Here is a 22,865-nt window from a genome sequence, read left to right as displayed (position 1 = left end):
CATTCTTCTTTCCATGATAGGTGTAACGTTAAGGCCTTAGCTATGAGGATTGCTAATTCAACCAAATGAGTTTTATGGTTTTCTAACTATTCTACATGTGTGGAAGTACCCCTTTAAGTTTGAATATTTATTATAGAAACATTTTGTGCAGGAAAAGTAGTTTCTTTGGCAATTTCTTTTTTTTACATTAATTTGTACTATGAACCAGGATCATTAAAAACCACTAATTTATTTTTTCATTCTTTTTCACGCAGGCTGAACTTTTCATCTTATGGTACTCTCAAGACTTTGTGCCTATCACAGGGCAAAGATCTTGCTTTATAGCACAGCCTGCTTACACGGCTGCTGTTGCCAGATTATTTCCTATCTCTGCACTTTAATGTCAAGTGATTGATGTTTGTGTAATGGCGGTATTGGGGCATTCTTGATTGGTGAACAATTACTTTTACAATTTTTTTACCTAAAACATTCGTACAGCCTTTTAGGCTCCCTTTTAAAAGCCAGATACACACCATTGGTGATTCCACGAGAGATGAAACATGCATGTCCGCTTGATATTCTTGTTTTGCTTGCTTTTTTTTATGTCCCCCCATGTAAGAATATTCAAACTGAACGGAACCAAAAATTTTATTACCGAAAGGCGTTGCCAGCAAGCCAGAAAAATATTTGAAGGTGGCAGCGTGAGCGTCCTCCTATTGCTTACCACAATAACTTCCGATTTCACAGCCAAATTATATGCAAACTAAAAACAGTGTGTTGAAAAACATTTCTGCTCATTTTAATATGCTTCGCAGTAAATTAGTTCCATGCATTTTTTTATGCTTTCCACAAACGAAAAAAATGTAAACAAATTCCAAACATAGCCCAAATGAGAAAAATTTTGTAACTCATACGTCATGGTATATTTCCAATTTCACACAGAAACTTGAAAAAGGTATCAAACATAAGGTTCCCTTAGCAACATTTATGCAAAATATTATCTTCCTACATGAAACACAAGAGAAGAAAAAGAAAAGTTGAATAAAAAACTAATTAAAAAAAACTGGTTACAATTAAAAAAAAAAAAGTTTGGATGGAAGTCTGCTTATGTCGGGCAAAATGTGGGTGCAATAATGTGTTTCCTCATTTGCTTTATTCACAAAATATAATGGGCCAAAGTGGCCCATGTTGAGTGTGCTGGCTTCAGTACCTTTGCTGGTTGTCTATCAGTTTGCATTGTAAGCAAATCTAGGTCTAATTTCTTTGCTGCTTCAGAACTTCACTCTGGCAGCTTGTTTACAACAAAAATGTATTGTCAGATTTTATTTGTGTCTAGCGTGTACAAAGGTGGGGGGCTGCCACCCGCTAAAGTGCTAATGCGTACTGAGTTTGCAGCCTACAACCTCTGTGGGCATCGCAGTTACGCCTCCATTATTCACTTGTCAACAGCATGCGAGACACTGCGAGTGCATGTTGTGGCTGACTTTGCCAAAACCCGCCTGGTGCGCACAGTAAATCACCTGTAAGTGGCGCCAAGGCAGGCTAATCCGTAAACGACGGAGCACTTCCAGAATCAGCAGGTGCGCTATTATGGAGGTGCTGCTTCACTGCCTGTTCACCATCCCATATGTGCAATGGATACTGAAACCTTCTTTGGCACCATCGCGTGCAACTCATGCTGTGCCTTTCTAAAAATTGATTTGAGTCATTTCCCAAGCCATTTGATTTCGTTTCCTGTTATCACGTTTTCCACGTCGCTCACAGATAACATCTTCCTGTCTTACCTTGACCTTCACCACTGTGTTTCAGCTGTCCGAAAAAAATGCAGTGCAGCATGACTGAGCCAAAGGTTGCCGAAGTTGCCTAATTTATGTTTTGACAGCGCTCGATAACGTGTGGCCCACACGTTTTCACAGAAAAAAGCTTTAGACAGCCTTGTTCATAAAACACGAAACCGTGAGACTTTCTGGAGGCTCAGTCATGACAGCAGCGCAGAAAAAGGAACAGAAAGAATGCGGTGCTGTTCAGTAGGAACATTTAGACTTGGTCTAGCTGTTCAATACATGTGGTTCATGCGACTCATAGCTCGGTCCAAGTATTCTGTGCCGATTATTTAGGCGTTCACAAAAAGAAGATTGCTAAGAAAAAAAAAAAATTTCGTTGCATAAACATTTTGAATGTTGCTTCCCTGCGGAAGCTACTGCCAGAGGCTGAGGATATTCGTGGCATTGATGAGGTCTGCCAGCACTGCTTTACGCGTCTCAATGAAATCCTGTCTTCATCTAGTGACACCCGCGATGAAGCAGACAAGGCATTCCTTCAGGAAGAAGAAGTGATTGATGACATGAACAGGTAGGTCCACTTTTCCTTTGATGTTTCACCATTGAAGCCACCATCTTCCATTCACAAACACAGCAGACGATCTTACGGAAAGAGAAAACGGGCTGAGAGTGAAAGTGTCGTGGTGACGAAGATATGCTCAACTATGAGCGCTGCATACGGAGGCGTCAGTACACCTGAGCCGTCTGTGACAGAATGTCGTACATGCACTCGCTGGTTAAACAGCTTGAAGCAAGTGTACAAGGCTTCAAGGTCCTATCAAGAGCAACTCCTCTTAACAATCGTGCCACCAGAAGTTGAAAATAAATGCATTCAAGAGGCAATCCCAGCTGTCGCAATGTACATGCTCAGAAAGGCTCGAAATTCGCATGAGAAGCATGGAATGTGGTCAGAGTCTTATCCGTACACGAGCTCAAGCTTAAGCCTAATAGATCTACAAGGTGCGCTCGACTACTTCACCAAGTACGAACTTGGGTGCTCTCGGCAGAGCCCAAACAAGAAGGATGTTGTATCAGTCATCACATACGGCCAGAGAGAGTATGTCTCAAAGCGGTTTATGACATTCTATATGCGAGACGTTCCAGATGTTCAAAGCGGGTCACCCCAAAAGTGCCATCGCCCTGTCAAAGTTTTACAGCCTGCGTCCAAAATGGGTGCTGCTCGCACCGCATCAAAAGCTTTGCGTTTATTGTGCTAATGCCAACCTTTGTGGCTCCGCGCTTGAGAATGTAACCAGCATGGAAATCTCATTGGAAGGCATGAAAGCACTGTGCCTTTGTAGCTCCACAACCACAGATTGTTTGTTAGGTTAAGCCTCACTTTGTATGTTGAAAGCCTCACTTTCGCCAGTCTGGGAATGGTCAACAAGGATGAGGTCACATATGCTGTCTGGGAAAGCGGTGAGCTGATCAAGTAGACATCGTCTCCAAACCTTTTTGTGAAAGTGCTTGGCAAATGGGTGGCCAAATGGATTTCTCATGAATACATACGCTGCACTCAAGCTGTGGCTATTCATGAGGCAAAGAAGTGTGAGCAGTGCGCAAGTGTTGTTCTGCATTTTGATTTTGTAAAAAACTCTACTGTTCTTCTCTCAAGTGAAACACAATCGTACCATTGACACAAGAAACAAATCTCCATTTTCACCTGTGTTGCCACAATAAGGAAAGCAACGCATAGCTTTGCTGTCATAGGTGACGACATGCATCACGATGCAGCGCATGCCCGCTACGCCCTAGGTGCTATGCCCTAGGTGTTACCCCCTAGGTGCTACCCCCTAGGAGCATGAAGTGGTAGATGAAAAAGTACCCATATATTGTCATGTAACATACATCAGTGATGGGGCAGCGAGCCATTTTAAAGATAGGCACCAACTGTATGAGTTATGCTACTCCAAGTATATGTCCGCGAGGTGGATATTTTCCACTACCGCGCATGGGAAGAATGCCTGCGACGGTGCGGGTGGACTGCTTATGCACCAAGCTTCCTTGTACAACCTGAGGTCTGGAAGCGCAGCCTTGATTCAGTCGGCACATGAGATGGTCTCCCAACTTAGCGGCAACCTCAAGAATGTGGCCCTGCTTCATATGCCTGCTGCAGCCATTGAGGAGCATCGTAAGCAGAAGTCGGTGCAGTGGTCAGCGCACTGTCCGTTGCAAGAACTGCCGCTAGCCAGCTGACGGTGATTAAACCCTTTTAAATACTAACTGCAGGGGACAAACACAAAATTGGTCTGAGCACCCAAACCCAAATAGTGTTCAGTTTGTTCTCTCTTGCGTCCCAGAAAACAATGTAGAAAACATGTTCTCTGTTCTTGCCACAATAAAAGCCTAGGTAAACCTTCCTTCATTTGTGGCAACCATTGCCTTTTCGTTTTTTAATAGAGCAAATGTTAACGACAACGAGTCATCACGGCACTAAAGCCAGCATGCTCAACATGGGCCACTTTGGCTCGCTATATGTTGTGAATAAAGCAAATAAAGCAAACTGATGGAGGAATTACCCACCATCAGTTTCAATACCAAGATATAAAATTCTCTGAAAAGGGACCTTGTGCCTTAATAAAACATGAGTTAATCCAGCCCACCTTTGATTTGACTTTTTGTTCGAGAAACGAAAAGGTTACCACACTTATTGGAGACTTCCTTTCAAGTCAAACTTTGGAAAAGTTTAGCCAATTTTTCATGTCCTGCTGCAGTTGAATTGACAGAACCTCAGTGCAAGATTTTCCAGTAATAACACTGGTGAGAGTATAAAGCATGCAGGTTCAAATGGCAACAATACATTCTGTGCTGATGCTTTACCATTTTTAGGAAGAATGACAACTTGCGGAAGCTGTGACAGAAAGATTGGTAAATTAATATTTTAGAAGTTAGGCAGTTTTCTTTACATTTTAGAAACGTGATGCAGGACACTATGGACGGTGCATATTTAAAATTCAATAAATCAGATCAAATACGAAAACTTGTGCCAATGTTTCAATGATGCAAGCCCTTTCTTTGCAGCTAGAAAAAAAGAGTAAGCACAAGATAACCTCACCTGTTCTCGTGACACTTCAATGGGTTCCTTGAAGACAATCCAAGTGACGCTCTCATAACAAGGTGGTGTAGTCAGGGAGCCTTCATAAGTCCAATATGAACCATTGGCTGGGAACAGATAAAATTAAATTTAGGTGTCAGCAGCAAGGCACCAAGTAAATACAGAACAGACTAGGCCACAAAATAGTATTGTTATGGCCATGATAACTAAGCTGTTGATATAGCTTGTACATCTAAATTACTGCTCAGACCTCAATTAGGGACAAGCAAAGCAAGGCTTGCAATATCACAATTCATGCCTTGCACTGTCCTAAGCTGTTGCAAACACACAATTTGGGCTTAATTGCCAACTTCAACAGCTCACCTAATCCTCGAATGGTGGAAATTGAAGCATCATTTGCAACTTTTAAACAACACAGCGAAAAACTGGACAAGTGCAAAGAGAAAGTTGACGTATGTCAGCAAGTCAAGTACTTGACCGACAAACTTGACGAGCTGGAAAATTGAAGCCACCGTATTAATATTTTCATCTATAGGCTGACAGAACAAGATAGTGAAACTGCTACTGATCAGAAGCAGGCAATTGTTAATGACAGTCTAAAAGACAAGCTCGGTGTGGATGTTCAATCAATCAAGCATTTTCACTGTAGCGGTAAAAAAAACATAGGCAACCGAATTCGACCCGTCATTTTGCGCTTTTATAATATCACTGAAGAGATGTCTGTGCTTCAAACCTGTTTTAGACAGTCATTTATCTGTTTCTGACGATATCTTGGCACCTGCTCACCCGTGAACAGGGTGTACTGATTCGTAAGGCCCAGACTGAAACACTCCCTACACCAGCGCAAATGCACCTCCTCTGCGGCCTCTTACCTGAAGATCCCCCACCCCGCCGATACTGTGGCGAACAACACCCGAACATATCCCATCTGTGGACCACCCCCATCTCCACTGCCTGTCCCTACAAATCTTTCCCCTAAACCCCACGCCGGGTGGCTGACAGAAGCAGCCAGCGCCGACAACCAACGGTACCTTGCGGCGTTTATCAGTGCTGCACTTTGAAGAATGCCGCAAGCGAGGCTCTGGACTGAGGGCCTTCCTACCACACCACCCAACATGAAAATAAAGTTTTTTCTCTCTCTCTCTTGGCACCTGTTGATACCATACACAGTATGCTTTGGCAATCATACAAAACAGAGAGAAAATGATGATAAAGCTACTCTTGTCTACAACATACTCAAAGTAAATGACAAATTGTATGGTTAGGATGAGATGGAAAATTCAAGAGTATTGCCCAAAGAAACATGTTGTGCAGATGCCAGTAAACCTAAGGTTACTTGCGTGTGGCAATGTTAATGTATACCTTCATTGGTTGCCAAAAAAGCCTACTGTTGCACCGTTCGAAAGGAAAAAAGAAAATCATGTGACCTTCAATCACTGCTTAAAAATAACACCAGTAAGTTTTGGAAAGTTATCTCCCCGTGTACTACTACTTCTAGTATATCACTGCAAGACGATTCTCGCATCCCCATCAATTGAGAGGACTGTGCAAATGTCTAACAATCACTTTTCTGCTATGCTTGCCCAGGAGGATCATTCTAACATGCCTTCACCGATAGAGGTAGATTGCCCGTTTATGGAGCCAATCACCATAACCCCCGACGGTATTTCCAGATTAATTAGCACTCTTAAATTACCATTCTTAAGGTAGCCATGTCCGCTGGTATAGACGGTACAAACTCAAAGGTATTAAAGAACACTGTCATTCCTTCTAGTGCTATCCTTTGCCGCATCTTTCAACAACCATTATCGTCAGTCGAGGTACCATACGATTGAAAGCTCGGTAAAGTTATTGCTATTTAAATCTGGTAACAAAAGTTCTGTTAACAACTACCATCCTATATCTCTAACAAGTGTCTCTGGAAAACTTCTTGAACACATAATTGTATCTAACACTGCACAACACTTACAAAAAAACTGTTTCTTCTTTCCTAACCAACATGGATTTAAAAAGGGTCTTTCCTGTGAAACACAATTACTTGAATTTACTAATTTACTAATGACCTTCACATAAGCATGGATGATAATTCCCAGACTGACTCTGTATTCATAGATTTTTTTCAAAGGCATTTCACAGTGTTGCGCACGGACGTCTGTTTGCCAAACCATCTTGCCTTAACCTTGACTCCCTAACCGTCTGATGGCTTCGAAACTTCTCGTCATTCCATAAACAGTTCACAGTCATAGACAACCACTCTTCTGATACGTCTAACATTACGTCCGGTGTACCTCAGGGTAGCATGCTGGGTCCACTTTTCTCACTTTCATAAATGACCTTCGCTCAGGTATTTCATCAACAATTCGGTTGTATGCGGACGACCATGTTGTACATAGAAAAATTCAAGCACATTATGACTACACTGCTCTTCAACAAGACCTTGAGTGGTGTTCCTCATGGCAATTGATGTTAAATACACATAAATGCAAGTTGATTATGTTTAGTCATAAACATATGAATTCTTCATTTAACTACATGCTTAATAACCATTCTCTTTCCAGCACATCCTCATATAAGTATCTAGGCGTCCATCTTACACCAACTCTTTCATGGTATGTAAACTCATATCAACACAATTACAGAAAAAGCATTGCGAACACTCTGCTATCTGAAGTGTAATCTTTACGATGCTCTTCAAACTACTGGCAAGCTAACTTATCAAACATTTGTCCGCTCTCAACTAGAACATGCAGCACCCATTTGGTCACCTTACCAAACTTATCTAATCAATGACCTTGAAGCTATTCAGAACCGAGCTGCTCGATTCATCGTCAAAGATTAAAGCATACACTCTAGCGTAACAAACATTAAGATAGCACAAATACTTCCGCTTTTAGAAAAATTTCCAACTATTTCGCTACCTTGTTTAGTGCACAAGATAATTCACAGTGAGCATTCGTTTTCCTTAAACTTTTCCATTCCGTTCTTCAAGACGTCTGCATAATGAACAAAGCTTTCAATGCCTCTTTGACAAAACTAGCGCGCTCTTTGACAAAACTAGCGCGTTTAATTCATCTGCCCTGCCACAGGCTATTAAATATTGGAATAATCTTCCTGACACAATAGCTAATGTTGTTAATCCTGTGACTTTTAGACAGGAGTTACTGCACATTTTAAATGTTGATATTGAATTGATTATGCAAATATGCCATGTGAACGTGTTTTAAGTAGAATTATCTGTACATTTACAAATTTCTTACTGTAACCTGAATTGTATAAACTGGATACGGCCTTTATCGCTAAGTGCTGTATAACTTCCATTTCCATAATGGAGAATTTACGTACAGCGTTTCCATTGTTTATGTACAGCGTTTGTACATTGTTTAAACCTTATTGTAGCCTGTGAGCACCTTGAATATATAAATAAAAAATAAATAAATTGTCCTTGATATACTTAAATGCATGAAGCATAGTAAATAATGTTGACAAACTTGAATAACTATTGCTCCTATACTCTCTTTAATTATCGTCATTATACTGAGACCTGGCTACACTCCTGTATTCACGATTCAAAAATAATTCCACCATGTTACTCAATTTTACAATCTGATCGCAAAAGTTGCGAGGGTGGTGTTACAATCGCAGTCAAACAAAATTTGTCTTTTCGTGCAGAGGAAAGCATCCCAAACCATGAAAGTGTTTGGTGCACTACAACAGGGCAACACACCTTAATACTAATAGGAGGCATTTACAGGAAACCGAATGATCTTGGCTACTTTACATGAATTCAGACTTCCTTTCTGGCACGGTCAAAGAAAGAAGCAAGGTGGTCCTTACTGGTGATATTAATCTTCCTTCAATCGACTGGAACATATTTGCAATCACCTCAAGCTGCAAACTTATTTTAAATATTAGCTTTAGCTCTTTCATTAAATCAACTGGTTAAAGAGCCTGCATGCATTCAAGGACAAAGCAGTTCAACACTGGACCTTACATTTGTTTTGCATAATTTACCGTCAGAACAGTAGAACATGGCATATTAAATCACATCGCGAGCATCTGGTATGAATACCAGATGCTCGCCGTATGGAATACGCATGGCTGCTAAAATTTACAACAAAGCTGATTATGTCAATGTCATAGATTACTTGGAAGCATTACTAGACTGCTTCACTCCGGAGAGATAGAGAACTGTAGGTAATCAAAGAAGTTCAAGGAAGGCATTGCATTCTGTGAAAACTTTATCGAAATCAAAATAAAATATACAAAATGTAAATCGCTGTGGATAATGTATAACATTATTCACATAAAAAGGAAAATACAATATGTGCAGAAACCAAGGCAATACTGCCAACATTCATAGACTTACCAGTGAGCTAAAAGCAACAATTGCATCTGCCTGCTTAACCTTCTTTTCAACTTTTCAACTTTCATGATGCAACAACTGCAAAAATTTTGGCACTATCTCTCCAGGCCTGAAAGTTCTGTTATCCAGTTAAAAAAGGATGGTGAAGTTACTGACAACACACCCACAATCGCAAATGCCTTCAACGTGTATTTTCAATCTGTTTTAACATGCTCTACTGTACCTAGAGAGCAGGGAAGCGCTTAACGTCTCAACTAACAATGACACAAATAGAGTTCATGGAACCAGGAATTTTGAACCTGCTGCTGCAAATGGATGTTACAAAATCTCCAAGACCCGACATTTCTAATACGATCCAAATGCATTATGCGGAACAAGTAACGCCTTTTATTTATAAAATTTTCACAGCATCTCTTCAAACCTCTACCCTACCAAAAGACTGGCTGCGTGCAAAAATTATCCCTATCCATAAAGGTGAGAGCAAATTATGCGTAAACACCTACAGGCCCATTTCACTAACCAGCTGTTGCTGTAAGCACATGGGACATATTATCAACAAAGCTATTATGGCCAACCTTAAAGAAAACAACTAATTGTACTTCAAGCAACACAGTTTCCCCAAAGGTGTTTCCACTGTGACGTAACTTCTAGAAATAACACACAAATTTGCGACTGTAATTAACTTTATAGACTTCAAGCTGGTGCAATATTCACCGACTTTTTGAAGGCATTTGACAGGGCATTAGAAGTTAACAAGCTTAGAGCCATCGGAATAGAAGAAAGTGATATCATGAATGAACGCATGTTTCTAACCGCAGGCAGTATGTTAATGTAGGCGAGGCGGAATCTGAAATGTTTGGAAGTCTTTTTGGCCGTTCCACAGGGTTCTGCGCTAGGTTCCATTTTATTTTCAATATACATAAATGAACAAATGTCATGCAGCTTCCATGTTAAGCCAGGCAACACTGAAACATTTCGCAGATGACTGCGTCATATACACAACAGTGCGAACATGGGCAACTCAATCAAAATTAAATTCCTTTTTGCTTAATATCGCCACATGGTGCTAGGAATGGGGTGTGGATGCAAACTTAAGCAAGGCTTCTTGCATGTCGATAACACATACACAAAAAAAGCCATTAGACTTCCCTTATAACATCATGGGATCAATTGATCATGGGATCAGTTGATCATGGGATCAACACAGGATCATAGGTAATTGGGAGTAATAATAAAAAAGACGTTAAAATGAGACACACACATTAAAGACATGTGCCAAAAGATGTTCAGACAGTTGGGCTTTCTTCATATAAAACTAGCAATGGCACCACCGCATGTTAAATTATCAAGTTACAAATCACTCGTGTGTCCAATCCTCAGATACTGCCATACACTCTGGAGTCCATATCAAGCTTATGTGACCAAACATTTATACCCCTGTCACACAGTAAATTCAATGCCATTTCCAATGAATGACATTTGTTACGGTTAATGTCATTATCACCGCACGCTGTCACACGGTGAGAACTAATGTCATTTGAAAATGACAACAGCGATGATAGTAAAAAAGAAAAGAGTCAAAAACAGCGTCAAAACCACTTTTGTCCAATAATTATTTTCCAATATGATAAATTCCATTGGAATATGTGATCCTTCCTTTCACATTGTGCTTTTGGATCAGTAACATTTTGACACTGCCAGCCAAGTTGAGTCAAGCCAAGCTGAAGAAGTCCACTACTTCTGCTGAAGAGGAATCAGAATGGCAGTTGCATGTCCTCGTCGCTGTGATGTGCATGTGGGCTCTTAATACCCGCATCGTTGGGGCTTGCCATAGGAAAACACATGCGTGCATTTACGTCAAGTCAATCGAAGTGGCTGTGGCTGACGCTCCAGTGCAACAAACATGACCGCCACAGCCAAAGCCAGAGGGCCATCGAGATACTGGATTGAGAGTAGCTTTCTCTATTTATACACTGAGATGCACTTAAATATCATTACAGTAATATTTAGGTAATAAAATCGACAGAACAATAGTTATTTTTGGTTAAACAACAAAAAAGCATGTGCTGGTTGCAAAGCTGACCAGTAGGCTCCGAGTGTCGAATATACATATTCAGTTCCAAAACAAATGCGAATGAGTTTGGCGAACTCAATTGTTTGGAAATGTCATTTTCAACGAATGTCATTACCTTTTACCATGTGACAACAAACAAATGGCATTATGAACGAATGTAAACTACATTAGATCTGCCGTGTGACAGGGGTACTAGGGGTAATCCAAAACAAGGCCCTTCGCTTTGTTTCTCCAGAAGTGAAAGTGTAACTGGACTGTGCAACCGCGCCGCCATACAGAATGTGGAAAGTCACTGATGTATCGCATCTATGAAATTCTTAGAACGCCTTTATCATGACAACATAGCTGTCAACAAAAATGACTACATCAAACCACCTTAACAACACTCGACGAGAATCAACCATTGAAAATGTATATTGCAGTTTTTATAGAGCTGCGATACTTTCAAATATTCTATTTTCCCACCTACCATACAACTCTGGAACAAGCTACCACATGAGTGCATGGTCGTCTTATCCATGGATGCGTTCACAGCTAAACTTGAGTTGTTTTCACAGTGTTGTCGCTCCCAAACTGTTTAAACAGCTATCTGACCTTTCATTCACTGTGCAGATACCAATTTTCATGCCTTCATATGGGCGGAGTTGTGGTTGCTTCCTTCCCTGTGAATATATATGTGTGCGTATAATGAGTGTGTGTATATATGTACATCATTATTTTTTTGCATGATTAATATGTCACTCATTCTCCTTGAAATGTTGCTGTGTCGACACTGCTAACGACGTTGGTGTTTAATAAATGTTTTATTTCATTTTTGTGCATACGTTTTGTTTCTACCTGTGTAACTTACCCATTCCTGTATGAGCCTGAGAAGGCTAACAGTATGAAATAAATAAATAAATGTGACATGCTCTATTGCTCATTTATGATGCGATAGTACTAAGGCTTTGTCTTCTAATGTGACACTTTTTCCCTGAGAAACGAGCACAGTGATACTGGATAAACGAAACTCGCTTAAACATAAATGCCAGATAAAACCTTGGTTGGCTGCCCATGGGCTCAATGTTTGCAAACTTTGGTGAAACGGAACCCATTTTTTAGTGAACTTAAGTTAAATGGAACCTTAAGCAGAACCACCACCTACATTATCGGCATATGAAACAGGAAAAATATGCCAAACATATCAAATGGTGATGCTATAACAAAAAAAAATCCAATGCATCAGGCAGTTTTGCAGGAAAGTTTATGCAAATTAAATATGTCAAAGTTGAAACAGTGTTTCCACCATGAGGACCTCACTATAATGATCCTTGAGCATGAAGAGAACACTCCAGAGTAGGTAGAATCTTGCAGTCAAACTGCCACTACTGCTTCATTCACACTACCAGGAATGAGACATGAGATGATGCCATTGTTATCAGCTTTGAAGAGACAGTTGAAAATATAATCGGTGCCGTTGGGGCGAAGACAGAGTCTATTGATGAAGGCATAGGTATTACTTTTCCATTGCACGTTACTGTTCCAGACGTAACAGCAAGAGATTCAGTTGAAAGTCTACAGCACTATTTTGAATGCGAGGACTGTGGAGAGTAATTGGGAATTTTTTTGCACATGAACATAATGTTGCACTAAAGAAGCTACCAATACTAGAAGCAGAGCATGGTAAAGTCATTTTTCACCACAGTAATATCCAAACACTCAGATGCTCTTCGAATAAAATGATTGTTGGTTATTATTGTGTCCTTCAGTTAAAAGAAACTTCAGATAAACGGACCACATTTTTCTTTCCCTTAGAGTTCCGTTTAAGCGGCGTGTACTGTATATGGGTTTCCTTCATAGCTTTGCGCTACTTTTGGTTCAGTAATTTTTTCTTAAAGTTTCAGTTTCAGATTGTGTGCATAAGAAAATTTACACAGATCCCACACAATGTGGGAATCTATGTTAACACTTCCCATATTTGGGTGCACAATGCACGAGATTAAATGTTTTAAGATATTCACTTCATGTGCATTCCACTTGTGTATCACCTGTCTAGTTGTTTATGTCAACAGTCGTGTTATTGCAGCACTTAGCAACTTTGTGCACTTTGTGACTTGAAATACCACGACACAGCTCCAGATGCACGTATTAAGTGATGCTTGAAATGTTACATCAAATGTTGATGTAGTGGCACCTGTTGATGAAGTATGACACATTTAATACTACAATGTTTTTGGTGGCATTACGTTCTTGCCTTGGTTGTTATGGCAGTGGTGAAAGCATGCTCCCATTGTTGTCTTGCTTAAACTTTCATTCTCACTATTTGTTCACTTCTAGTGGTGGTGCAACAATGTTTTTTAGCAGCAGCATGACAATGTTTATGCAGTTCAACTTCTTAAGCTGTTTGGGCTCACTTAAGGTTTGGGACCAGCATTAGCAGACTAGTGCAGACACTTCAACACCCAGTGTATTGCAGTAGCACATGTAAAACCAGTACAACATACAATATCTGGGCCACCTTCTCTGCCTGTTGCTCAATGAAGATTAAGGATGCTCCATACTAGTACTGCTGAAATGTGAAGTTTCCAACCAAAATTATTTCAAACATTATTGAGTATTTACCCAAATACCTTTGATCTGTTATTCAAAAGGTCAGAACATTCCTTACAACAGCAGGTTCAAGTACAGTACAGACCTTCCAGTAAAAACTAGAATAATTAAATTGATTGGTTGATATACACATAACTTAAAGTCAATTTTGATACCTTCATTTCATTGTTCCTCACTTTATCCTTATTTTGTTCTCCTTTAAGGTAAACAACACAATTGCTATATACACTGTTACTACATGCAACCTTTTCTTACCAGGAATCAATGAGTTGATGTCAATATCTTGGTCCAGCGGGCATTTCATTCCCTTGTAAATTACTTTTGACATACAGTCAGTGATCTTTTTCAACTCTTCGTGTTGCTTTCCTTCCTGCAATGAATTAGTCAATGATGAAAGGAACAGTTACTCATGCCCATGCAGGCATAACACATTGAAGGCCTAATGTACTGCAAAACCATGGGTCTGATCCTGAGGTCAGAGTTGCTTACATATTTTAGGAAAAATAGAATAAATGGCGTAGCAGCAGATTAAAAGACCATTAATTCTGAGTATGTCAAAAGTACACTTAGCTATTTCTAGAGAGAACAATGCTAGCCTAAGCTAAGTGAGCAAACAGAAATAAAGTCAACTGATTTGGCTTGGAAAAATGCAGCGATGCTGCAACACTTTAATGGTACAGCATGCAAGTACCAGAACAATGCCAGTAGCAGATACTAGCATTACTAGAAACTACTGCTAGAACTACCAGGACTAACATCACTACAAAATTATTTTAATGAAGCACTGTATTCATAGCAAAACTACCTAGTTGCAAAGTAATTTTCCTGAGAAAAAAGAAAAAGACTGTCACAATGTATTTATGTATGCATGTAATGCACAGCCTATCACAACAAAAGTAAAGGCAAGTCTGCTGTTGTAGGCAATGGCCAATTGACCTTTATTTTTCTGTGATAGGGCAGTGGTAGTGTCGAACTTTTAGGAAGGGCACTGAAAAATGTTTAAATTTTGGTGCAGGGTGTGCAATGCAGAGAAAATCTTATTTTTTGTATCTGTATACTTTTTGATATGGGGCTTCAGCAAGCTCCCTCATATGGACCTGTGTGCACATCTCACTCAAAAGCAAAACTGGCCTTTATCAAAAAAGACAGTATGGCTTAGAACATTAAGGGAACAGGGTAGGCAAATTTTCCGAAAAAATTTGATTTTTTGTTTTTGTGTAATTTAAAATCTCTATTCTTTCCTTAACATGACCCAGTGTTTCATTTGCGCGCACGCGAAATATTTACCTCAAAATCAACATTTTTCGAAACCTAGGCGGCATCCAGCCACGCCCCCTTTGACACATGCTCGGGATCTTTGCCTCTCCTAAACTGAAAAAAAATTTTTTTTTCACCGCCTATTTTTTGTCACGTTTAGTGGAATGGCTGTCACTCATCTGGCAACAGTGAAAACCTAGCTAGCATATTTCACTTAGCCAAACGAATCCTAAGACGCAGCTGGATTACTCGCAACGCGCAGCGTTTTGCTTGTGCTTTGGCGTGTTTTCGCGGACAATCGAATTTATTTATTCTTTGGTGCTGGTTATTTAGCGGTAATGCAATGACGAAGCCAAAGTGGTTCAAAAAACGTATCTTCCACGGAAACCGGCATAAGTCGACCTTCAATGACGCCAACTCTCCGCAACACAATCCAGCAGTGGGCGCCGCGGCCACCACGTGAGCGTCTGCATCGAAGCTTTCGCGCTCGGCGGAACGCTCGAAGCGGAACGCCGGTGTTTCAGCAGCTCTCAAAGCCTGAGCTTCTCCGGAAATGTCTCCATGGAAAAACTCGCAACGCGAATGAGGCGTTCAACAACGTTGTATGCGAGCGCGTTCCGAAGAATGTCTTTCTTGGCCTCAAGACGCTGAAAATATCGACAATGGATGCTGTGCTAACTTTTAATGACCGAAGCATTGCTCGATCCGACATTTTGAGGTCATTCGGAGTTTCTCCAGGACGGTTCACAGTCCAGTGGTTGCGCGAAGTTGACCGGTGGCGACTGTACTTTGCAGAGAGGGCTACACGACTGGTAACTAAGGAGGCCTGGAAAACAAGGCAGCTAGCACAGAAAAGAAGTGTTGATGATGGAGGGGACTACCAGGCTGGTGGCTATTGAAAAAATGCGCCAGAATTTGTTTCTATAGTCCCATATTGCAATAAAGCTCTTTCTTCCACTTCAAAGCCAATTATCTCAAAACACCAAATTTTGCTGTATTTGACCCTTTTTTTCGGAAACTACAAGAGCTAGGGAGAAAATATTTTCCAGGTACTCAGCAAACATTACAGAAAGTCTACTGAACCAGGATTATAGATATCCTTGTAGGGGATTTTTGTTTACAGGCTATTTACTGCAGATTTTGGCTCTAAAATTTGGTGGGTCCAGTAAAAAAACGAAAACAAAAAAACTAATCTTCAAAAAGAAATAATCCTGGTTCAGTAACACTGCCTAACATTGCTGATTACAATGCCACCAAGTTTAATGTTCTGACCCCAGCAGATCACGAGAAAAAGGATCACAAACATAGCCTAAAATGCATGGCAAGAATAGGACCTACCCTGTCCCCTTAAAGGAGGAATGCAGACACTTGAACATTTTTATCTATTAACTTGACATGCTAATGTAAAATACAACTGTTAATATTACAAACTTAAAATCGCTTTCTTCTCCCTTTTTTTTTAAACGAGCAGTCAGCACACAATGTGCACTGGTAAATACTACCTCAAGTGTGTTAAACTCTGCCACCTTTATGCATTTAACAGCTTTTGCTTCAAAGGACCTTCCTAAAATTTCTGCAAGTCCGAAAAGCTATGCTTTAAGTGGTGACAGTGGACTAGTCCACTGTCAAATGCAGCTGCATATTCCAGCTATCCAAATTGTTAAAGTAGGACAAAACACTATTAAGAAATGCAGTAATAATACTTGTTTTTATTTTCAAGTACTAAAGCACACAGAAGGCGTTAGGATATAGCAACCAATGATTTAGCATAAATGGTATGAATATGTGTTCCCCAGGGGTTTAAGGTCCATAACATAATTATCTCCTTTTTAAAAAAGATATAGACAGTGCAGGTGGCTTCCAGCAGCAAGATGTTCTGGTTTGAGTCCAGCTTCGCACAACAGGGGACGTGTTAATGTAATTTCGTAAAAGACGTATGACGAATCAATTTTTTTTCTGGAATGTAAACACCCGTCAAAATGCTTACCTTGAAGAAAACAGCCAGCACAGTCAACCCCTTGTCAGAACAGGCAGCTTCTGATGCCCTGCTATACATGTCGACATTGTAGTGCACCAGATGCAGCTGTGTGAAACAAACAAAGGGCTGTGCAATTAGAAAAAATCTGCCTTAAGTGCTTATGTTATACTATTCGAAAAAATTCAACTGATTAAAGTATTTCTTTCTACTGCTAAAATACTTTGAACCATGTAACAGTGATATTCCTCTTGATATCTTCAATCGGCAGATCATGCTGCCCCATTTAAAGCACAGCCGCCCCACCCACCCACACACACACACACACACACACAAGGAGAACAAGCTGACAGGTGGAGACTCAATTCCAAGAAATATGCAGAAATGGGAGAACTTTTCTGAAAGACTGGGTGTTTATTTGAGCAACAAGAAAAAGTGAACATAAGGGAACAAGTAAACACTCATATCAAGAAGAATACACTGAAAATCTTCGTACGTATTATTCGCGCAAAAAATGACGAGCTGATGAAATGTGCCTCACTCTAGGGTAGAAAGTAGGATGGAGAAGGAGGTGAGTGAATTTTACAAGGGTTGAAATAGCAGGCTTAAGTTGGTAGGCACCACAAATTCCTTGCTATACTCCTGGAACAAAGCAATTAAAACTTGGAGAATTGCACTAAGTGAAATTTTATGACCACATTACTTTGTTCTGCCTGAAAGTAGAATGCATACAGAAAACAAAATAAACAATCTACTTATTATAACATATAAATTTATAGAAGCCAGAAATATGATTGTTATCACTGTAAGTAAACTGTACATCAGCAGAGATATACAGGTGTCTCAGCTAACTTTAGCCAGAGTTTAAAAATATGCGAATGCCTCGTAGCTGGACAGAACCAAGATAACGTTCGCCGTCGCTTGGAGATACTCAAATAATTTTTTAAATTCTACCTAATTACATAATTAGTCTTAATAATTTAATGAACTTCTCAAATATTATAATTAGATGAAAAGTGTCAATTAGAAAATTGTAGAGCGACATGAAAAACTACCGATACAGCTTTCTCTGGCTCAATATGTGCTACATAAAGTGTTTTTTCGAGCATGAAAGAAGCCTGTGAATACACGCAAAGTGCCATGAGTGGCCAGTCGGGTGGCAATTTTGCGTGCATTTTGTGTACGTGATTTTCTAAGCTTTCCACAGACATGCGCATGCACACACATGCACGCACACTCTTGAAAGCTCTCCCATGTATTTTGGCTCCTCTATCCATTACCTATAGGTACGAACAATACCCAGAAAAACCATTAGACTCAAAAACCTTGTACTTTCTTTCAGTCATCTTAACATTCTTTGACATTAATAGACCCAGAAGAAGCCGTTTCTTGCTAGTTCAGTTGCCTCATCTAGGAGCTTTTATGTACCTCTAGTCTGTACATTCAAATCTGTAGCAGAAGATTTTAGAATGTATGTAAATATGCGTCGTGCAGCACATATGCCGTATTTAATCAATTCTAACACACTTTCCTTTTCCTGACAAATTCACTAAAATATGACATGCAGGTCCGAATAGAGTAGAAAACCAAAACTGCAATAAGAGGCGTTCAAATCCCACCCCCCAACATCAATCGACAGCCGCGCTCTGCCATACTGCGGGTGCCAGAAATTCTTGCAAGCTCTGGAAGATTGTAATCATAGGACGCCACCTATAGCCAGTGTCTGCACCTCCAGTGACCTCATAGTTTAAAATTTTCTTTTTCCAAGTGAAAACAAATCGCTATCTTTCTCTCTTACCATGTATATTTGGTGAGGAAACAACCAAGGGAATTGCATTTTGCTATAAGTATGAAAACCGAGGTGCAGATTACAATTGAGGGCATTGCATTTTTCTTTCCCGGCCATGAGAAATCAGGTGCACATTGCAAATGAGGGAACGTTTGAATCAAGTAAATACAGTCTGTCAATTTACCACGAGCGTTAACAGACACCTACCTCGCCTGCATAGTGTTCTCCATCAATGGTGTGCTCACTGCCAGTCTCACTGCAGGTGCCCCAGTGACTGTGGAACTGCACCATCTGATAGTTGTGATGAAGAGGTCCTCCACGAAGGTCTGAAATTTAAAGCTATAATGTAAACTATATTGCACACGTTTGTACATAGAATATACTCACAAAGAAAGGCACACCAATAGATACCAAAAAGTCACTTACAGTGAATGGAATGCTGCTTGAGACAGAAACTACACAATGAAAGCAATAACAAAAGCAATAACTTCTGTGTACTTACTCAGTCTAAGTGGACTAATTGGTCTCTGATTTCCTGAAGTAGAAAAATGTTCGGTGCATAACAATGAGATGTAGTTACCTGTGTGTGAACAAAGAACTACAAAGAATATGAAGTGTGTGGTACTATAAGGAAAACACCCACCAGTCAAGTTGCTATCTCACCCAAATGAGCACACCTTATTTTGTACATGTAGGTCATAGCCTACAACAGTAAAGCATGAAGTACTTGCATGTATGCATAAGTGCAGACAAAAGCCACATACCATGGCAATTGTCAAAGAATCTAGATGCCCTGGAGCCACCTGGGCACGCAGTCGGAAATTCGTATGTTGTGGTCCTCTCACAAGAAAGCGACAAACTAATCAACAAGTTCTATCAAAAAAATTTTTGATACACTGGAAGCTGTAAAGCATTCCAAAAAAGTGTTTTACAATAAGGATTTCTCAAACAGGCCGAATAATAATGGAGATAGCAAATAAAATGTTGCGAGAGAATGGTGCAAGGATGCAAGCTCTTTCCTGCAGCAGAGACTGGTCAAGGCAATGGGAGCGACACATCCTTCTCGATTTTCTCCCATATTGAGGTCAAGAACTCATATCACATATAGTGCATCACAAGCCCCATCTTTTATTTCTCTCGTTTGCTTGCTGTGTGGTGCATTTCTGATGGCAGTATTGCATTTTCTGTGCCTCATGGGAATACCCATGTTGTTTATGCTATTGCTGACTATTTGTGCACTGCACCATGTCGGTATCTCTGATATTGCAGAAGGATTGTGACGTGATAGGTTGCCTCTGCAGGTGAGAAGACAGTTAGCACCTAGAAAAATGGTGCATGCAAACTTTCATTTGAATTTTTAGCTGTTTTTGCAGCATACATAACCACAATATTTTGCACACGTGGTCGTCACTATGTGATGCATGTGCCGGGCTTGTTTGTTTGCACTGCCCAGACCTTGTGATGTGCCCTTTAACTGTCCTTTTGCCACTCTCGTGAACTGTAAACATCTTTTTCTGACAGTATGGCATATCGTACACTCCCATGTATCCTTCATGCATTTTATCGTAGCCGAAGGTGAGGATTTGCATTAACACATTTGCATTAAGTAGTTGCAGTAATCAGAGACTGCTATACACTAAGTATACACAGTATAGAATAGTCGGGAATTGTCAACATTAGAATGCAAAGTGAATCTCTACAATTTATGTGTTAGTTTTACTTGCTTTATTCCAAAAACACTATTGTTGATGCTGTTGAATTATTTCAGTGGTGCTTTACCTGTGTCTGGGTCGGTTTCAGTTGTGTTTTCACTGTTCCTGCCACAGTGCTCTGAATGTATTTGTGCATATCAAGACCAAGTGTCTTTGGTTGCGGGCCCCAATCTTTGTCAAGCCTTCTCGTGGGCTTTTTGCCAGCTCCTCACCATCCTCTTGATGTAGCATAAATATATTTAGTTCAAATTATACCTATTATCTAAGCAGACTACCTATATGACATGTGTTAATGGCAAGAATGGTTGGTTTCATGACTAAATTATCTGCTTGCTTTCACTTTTTCCTATACTGTTTCTGTATATGCTCCCAAAGAGAACAGAGTTGCACATATGCTTTCCACGCACAGCTCAAAGCACTGCCATTCACAAATAACCATCACATGAAACACAAATAGTTGACTCAACATCCACAATATCTATGATGCACTGGATTCAGTGCTACTGGCAACACCAGCGCTTCCAGTATGCTGCTTGTCGCATTTACTCATGCTGTGCACTTTTGCCTGTTTGCAACATTATTCTAGCTGTAGAATCATCGCCACCGCTCTCCTGTGCCAATCCAGAACTAAATATGCACTCTACTCATCACAGAAACATAAATATTTCTCTGAGGCCTTGCCTTGCCTGTGCTGAAATTCAGCACAGAGATGGCCATTAGGAGCATGCTTTATCTAACATTCCGCTTAACGATGGTACTTACGTGCTCCACTGAAAATAGCCCAAAATACACCGTAATATACAACATAAACAACAGGGAGACACAACCAAATGAGACCCCAGGATCCTCAAAGAACAAAGGGCAAAGGCACCATGTATTGGCAGGAAATCCCACGTGCCAAATTGTTTCTGTAGCTTAAGCTGTCTTCAAAATATAAATGCATAAGTTATGATAAATACTATTGTAGAAGTAACAGACTTGATCTGTGCAATCAAATAAGCATTACATGTCCTATTAAAGTAGTAAGAATAGAGAACAAAGTGCTGCAGATTCTTGTAACAACCCTTAGACTGGCTCCTGCAGGCACAAGAAGCAACTTTGTCATGTGGCAGTGAATATTAAGATGGCAGACTTCTGTGCAACTCTGCTCCTAATAGAGGCATATACAGGAACACTATTTAGTGCCCAATAATTTGCATGCGCAGTCTGTACAATTATTTTGCTACGTACCAGTGACCAGAAGGCAGAATCTTTCAACATATAATAAAGGTGAATTTGCAACATAGGTACTAGTGATATAGTGCCACATTTTGACATCAGTATGGAAAAGCATAACCACAAAGCTTTCCTTTGTCTTCTTCCCAGCACGGTCCATTTGTAATAACACTGGGCAAGTTGGCAAGTCCAATTACCATACTCATACAACCCCAAGCTGATTTTATGCCACATTAATGCTCAATGTAGTAGCCAGAGCCCATGGCATAACTGGTTATCATTACAAGTGGCATCATTGCAAATGCAGTGCTGAAAATGACATGTGTCATTTCCTGCACAGGTCATTGAAATGTGTGATGCATGAATGCACATTGTGAAAGTAGAAGCATTGCTGTGCGATTCTGTTGCTTTCATGTATAGACACAATGTTTGCCAAGCAAAGACCACACAGTCTTATTCATAACAGAACACAGAAAAAGAACCATCATCATCAAAAGTGGTGTTCCAGATCACGCAAGCATACCTGACAATCTGTGTCATCACCCTACTACATAAGAACGCGCGAGGGGCAACGACATATCTTTAACAGCACAAGCCTCTGTGCTTGTTGCTAATGCTAGAAGTGTCTTTCACAAACGCGAGCCACTTGACTCGCTTATCGATAGCTGTGATGCTGGTATTATTGCATTAATGGAAATGTGGCTACAACATCATGTGCAAGATTGTGAAATCTTTGACTTGTCTAGATTTTGTATCTTCTATTGCGACTGCACTGCTCGCCAAGGCGGAGGCGTACTACTCTCCATTTCAAAGTCCCTGCAGTGTCATCACGTCCACATCCACTGTAACCTGGAAATTGTGTGAGCTTGCATTAATATTGGTCACTGTAAAATTACGATCGTTGTTTGCTACCGCATTTCCTCCTATCCATCCACTTTCACTGCTGAGCTTCACGATGTGCTTAACACACTTTCTTTGCAGCATCTTTCAAACCCCATCATATTAGTAGGGGATTTCAACTTTCCCAACATACGCTG

The 22,865-nt window shown here is 40.3% G+C and overlaps 1 protein-coding gene across 5 annotated transcripts in view; it reads right to left on the bottom strand.

Annotated features, from left to right (window-relative positions):
- The window catches only part of LOC126545344 (carbonic anhydrase 1-like), a 122,195-nt gene that overhangs the window by 3,077 nt on the left and 96,253 nt on the right, over positions 1 to 22,865 (bottom strand). For 4 of the 5 annotated variants that reach the window (XM_055061825.2, XM_055061821.1, XM_055061823.1 and 1 more), the window contains 5 exons: positions 19,404 to 19,436; positions 19,109 to 19,227; positions 17,125 to 17,220; positions 14,136 to 14,250; positions 4,855 to 4,961 (listed from right to left, as the gene is read on the bottom strand). In XM_055061825.2, coding sequence (XP_054917800.1) covers positions 4,855 to 4,961; positions 14,136 to 14,250; positions 17,125 to 17,220; positions 19,109 to 19,227; positions 19,404 to 19,436 — 470 coding nt within the window. The remainder of the gene's footprint in view (positions 1 to 4,854; positions 4,962 to 14,135; positions 14,251 to 17,124; positions 17,221 to 19,108; positions 19,228 to 19,403; positions 19,437 to 22,865) is intronic. The other variant, XM_055061822.1, reaches the window with a different exon arrangement.

This window comes from Dermacentor andersoni, chromosome 1, assembly GCF_023375885.2.
Source record: "Dermacentor andersoni chromosome 1, qqDerAnde1_hic_scaffold, whole genome shotgun sequence".
Classification (NCBI taxonomy): domain Eukaryota; kingdom Metazoa; phylum Arthropoda; class Arachnida; order Ixodida; family Ixodidae; genus Dermacentor; species Dermacentor andersoni.
Note: the sequence above shows the minus strand (reverse complement) of the source record. Positions and strands in the feature narration are given on the sequence as shown.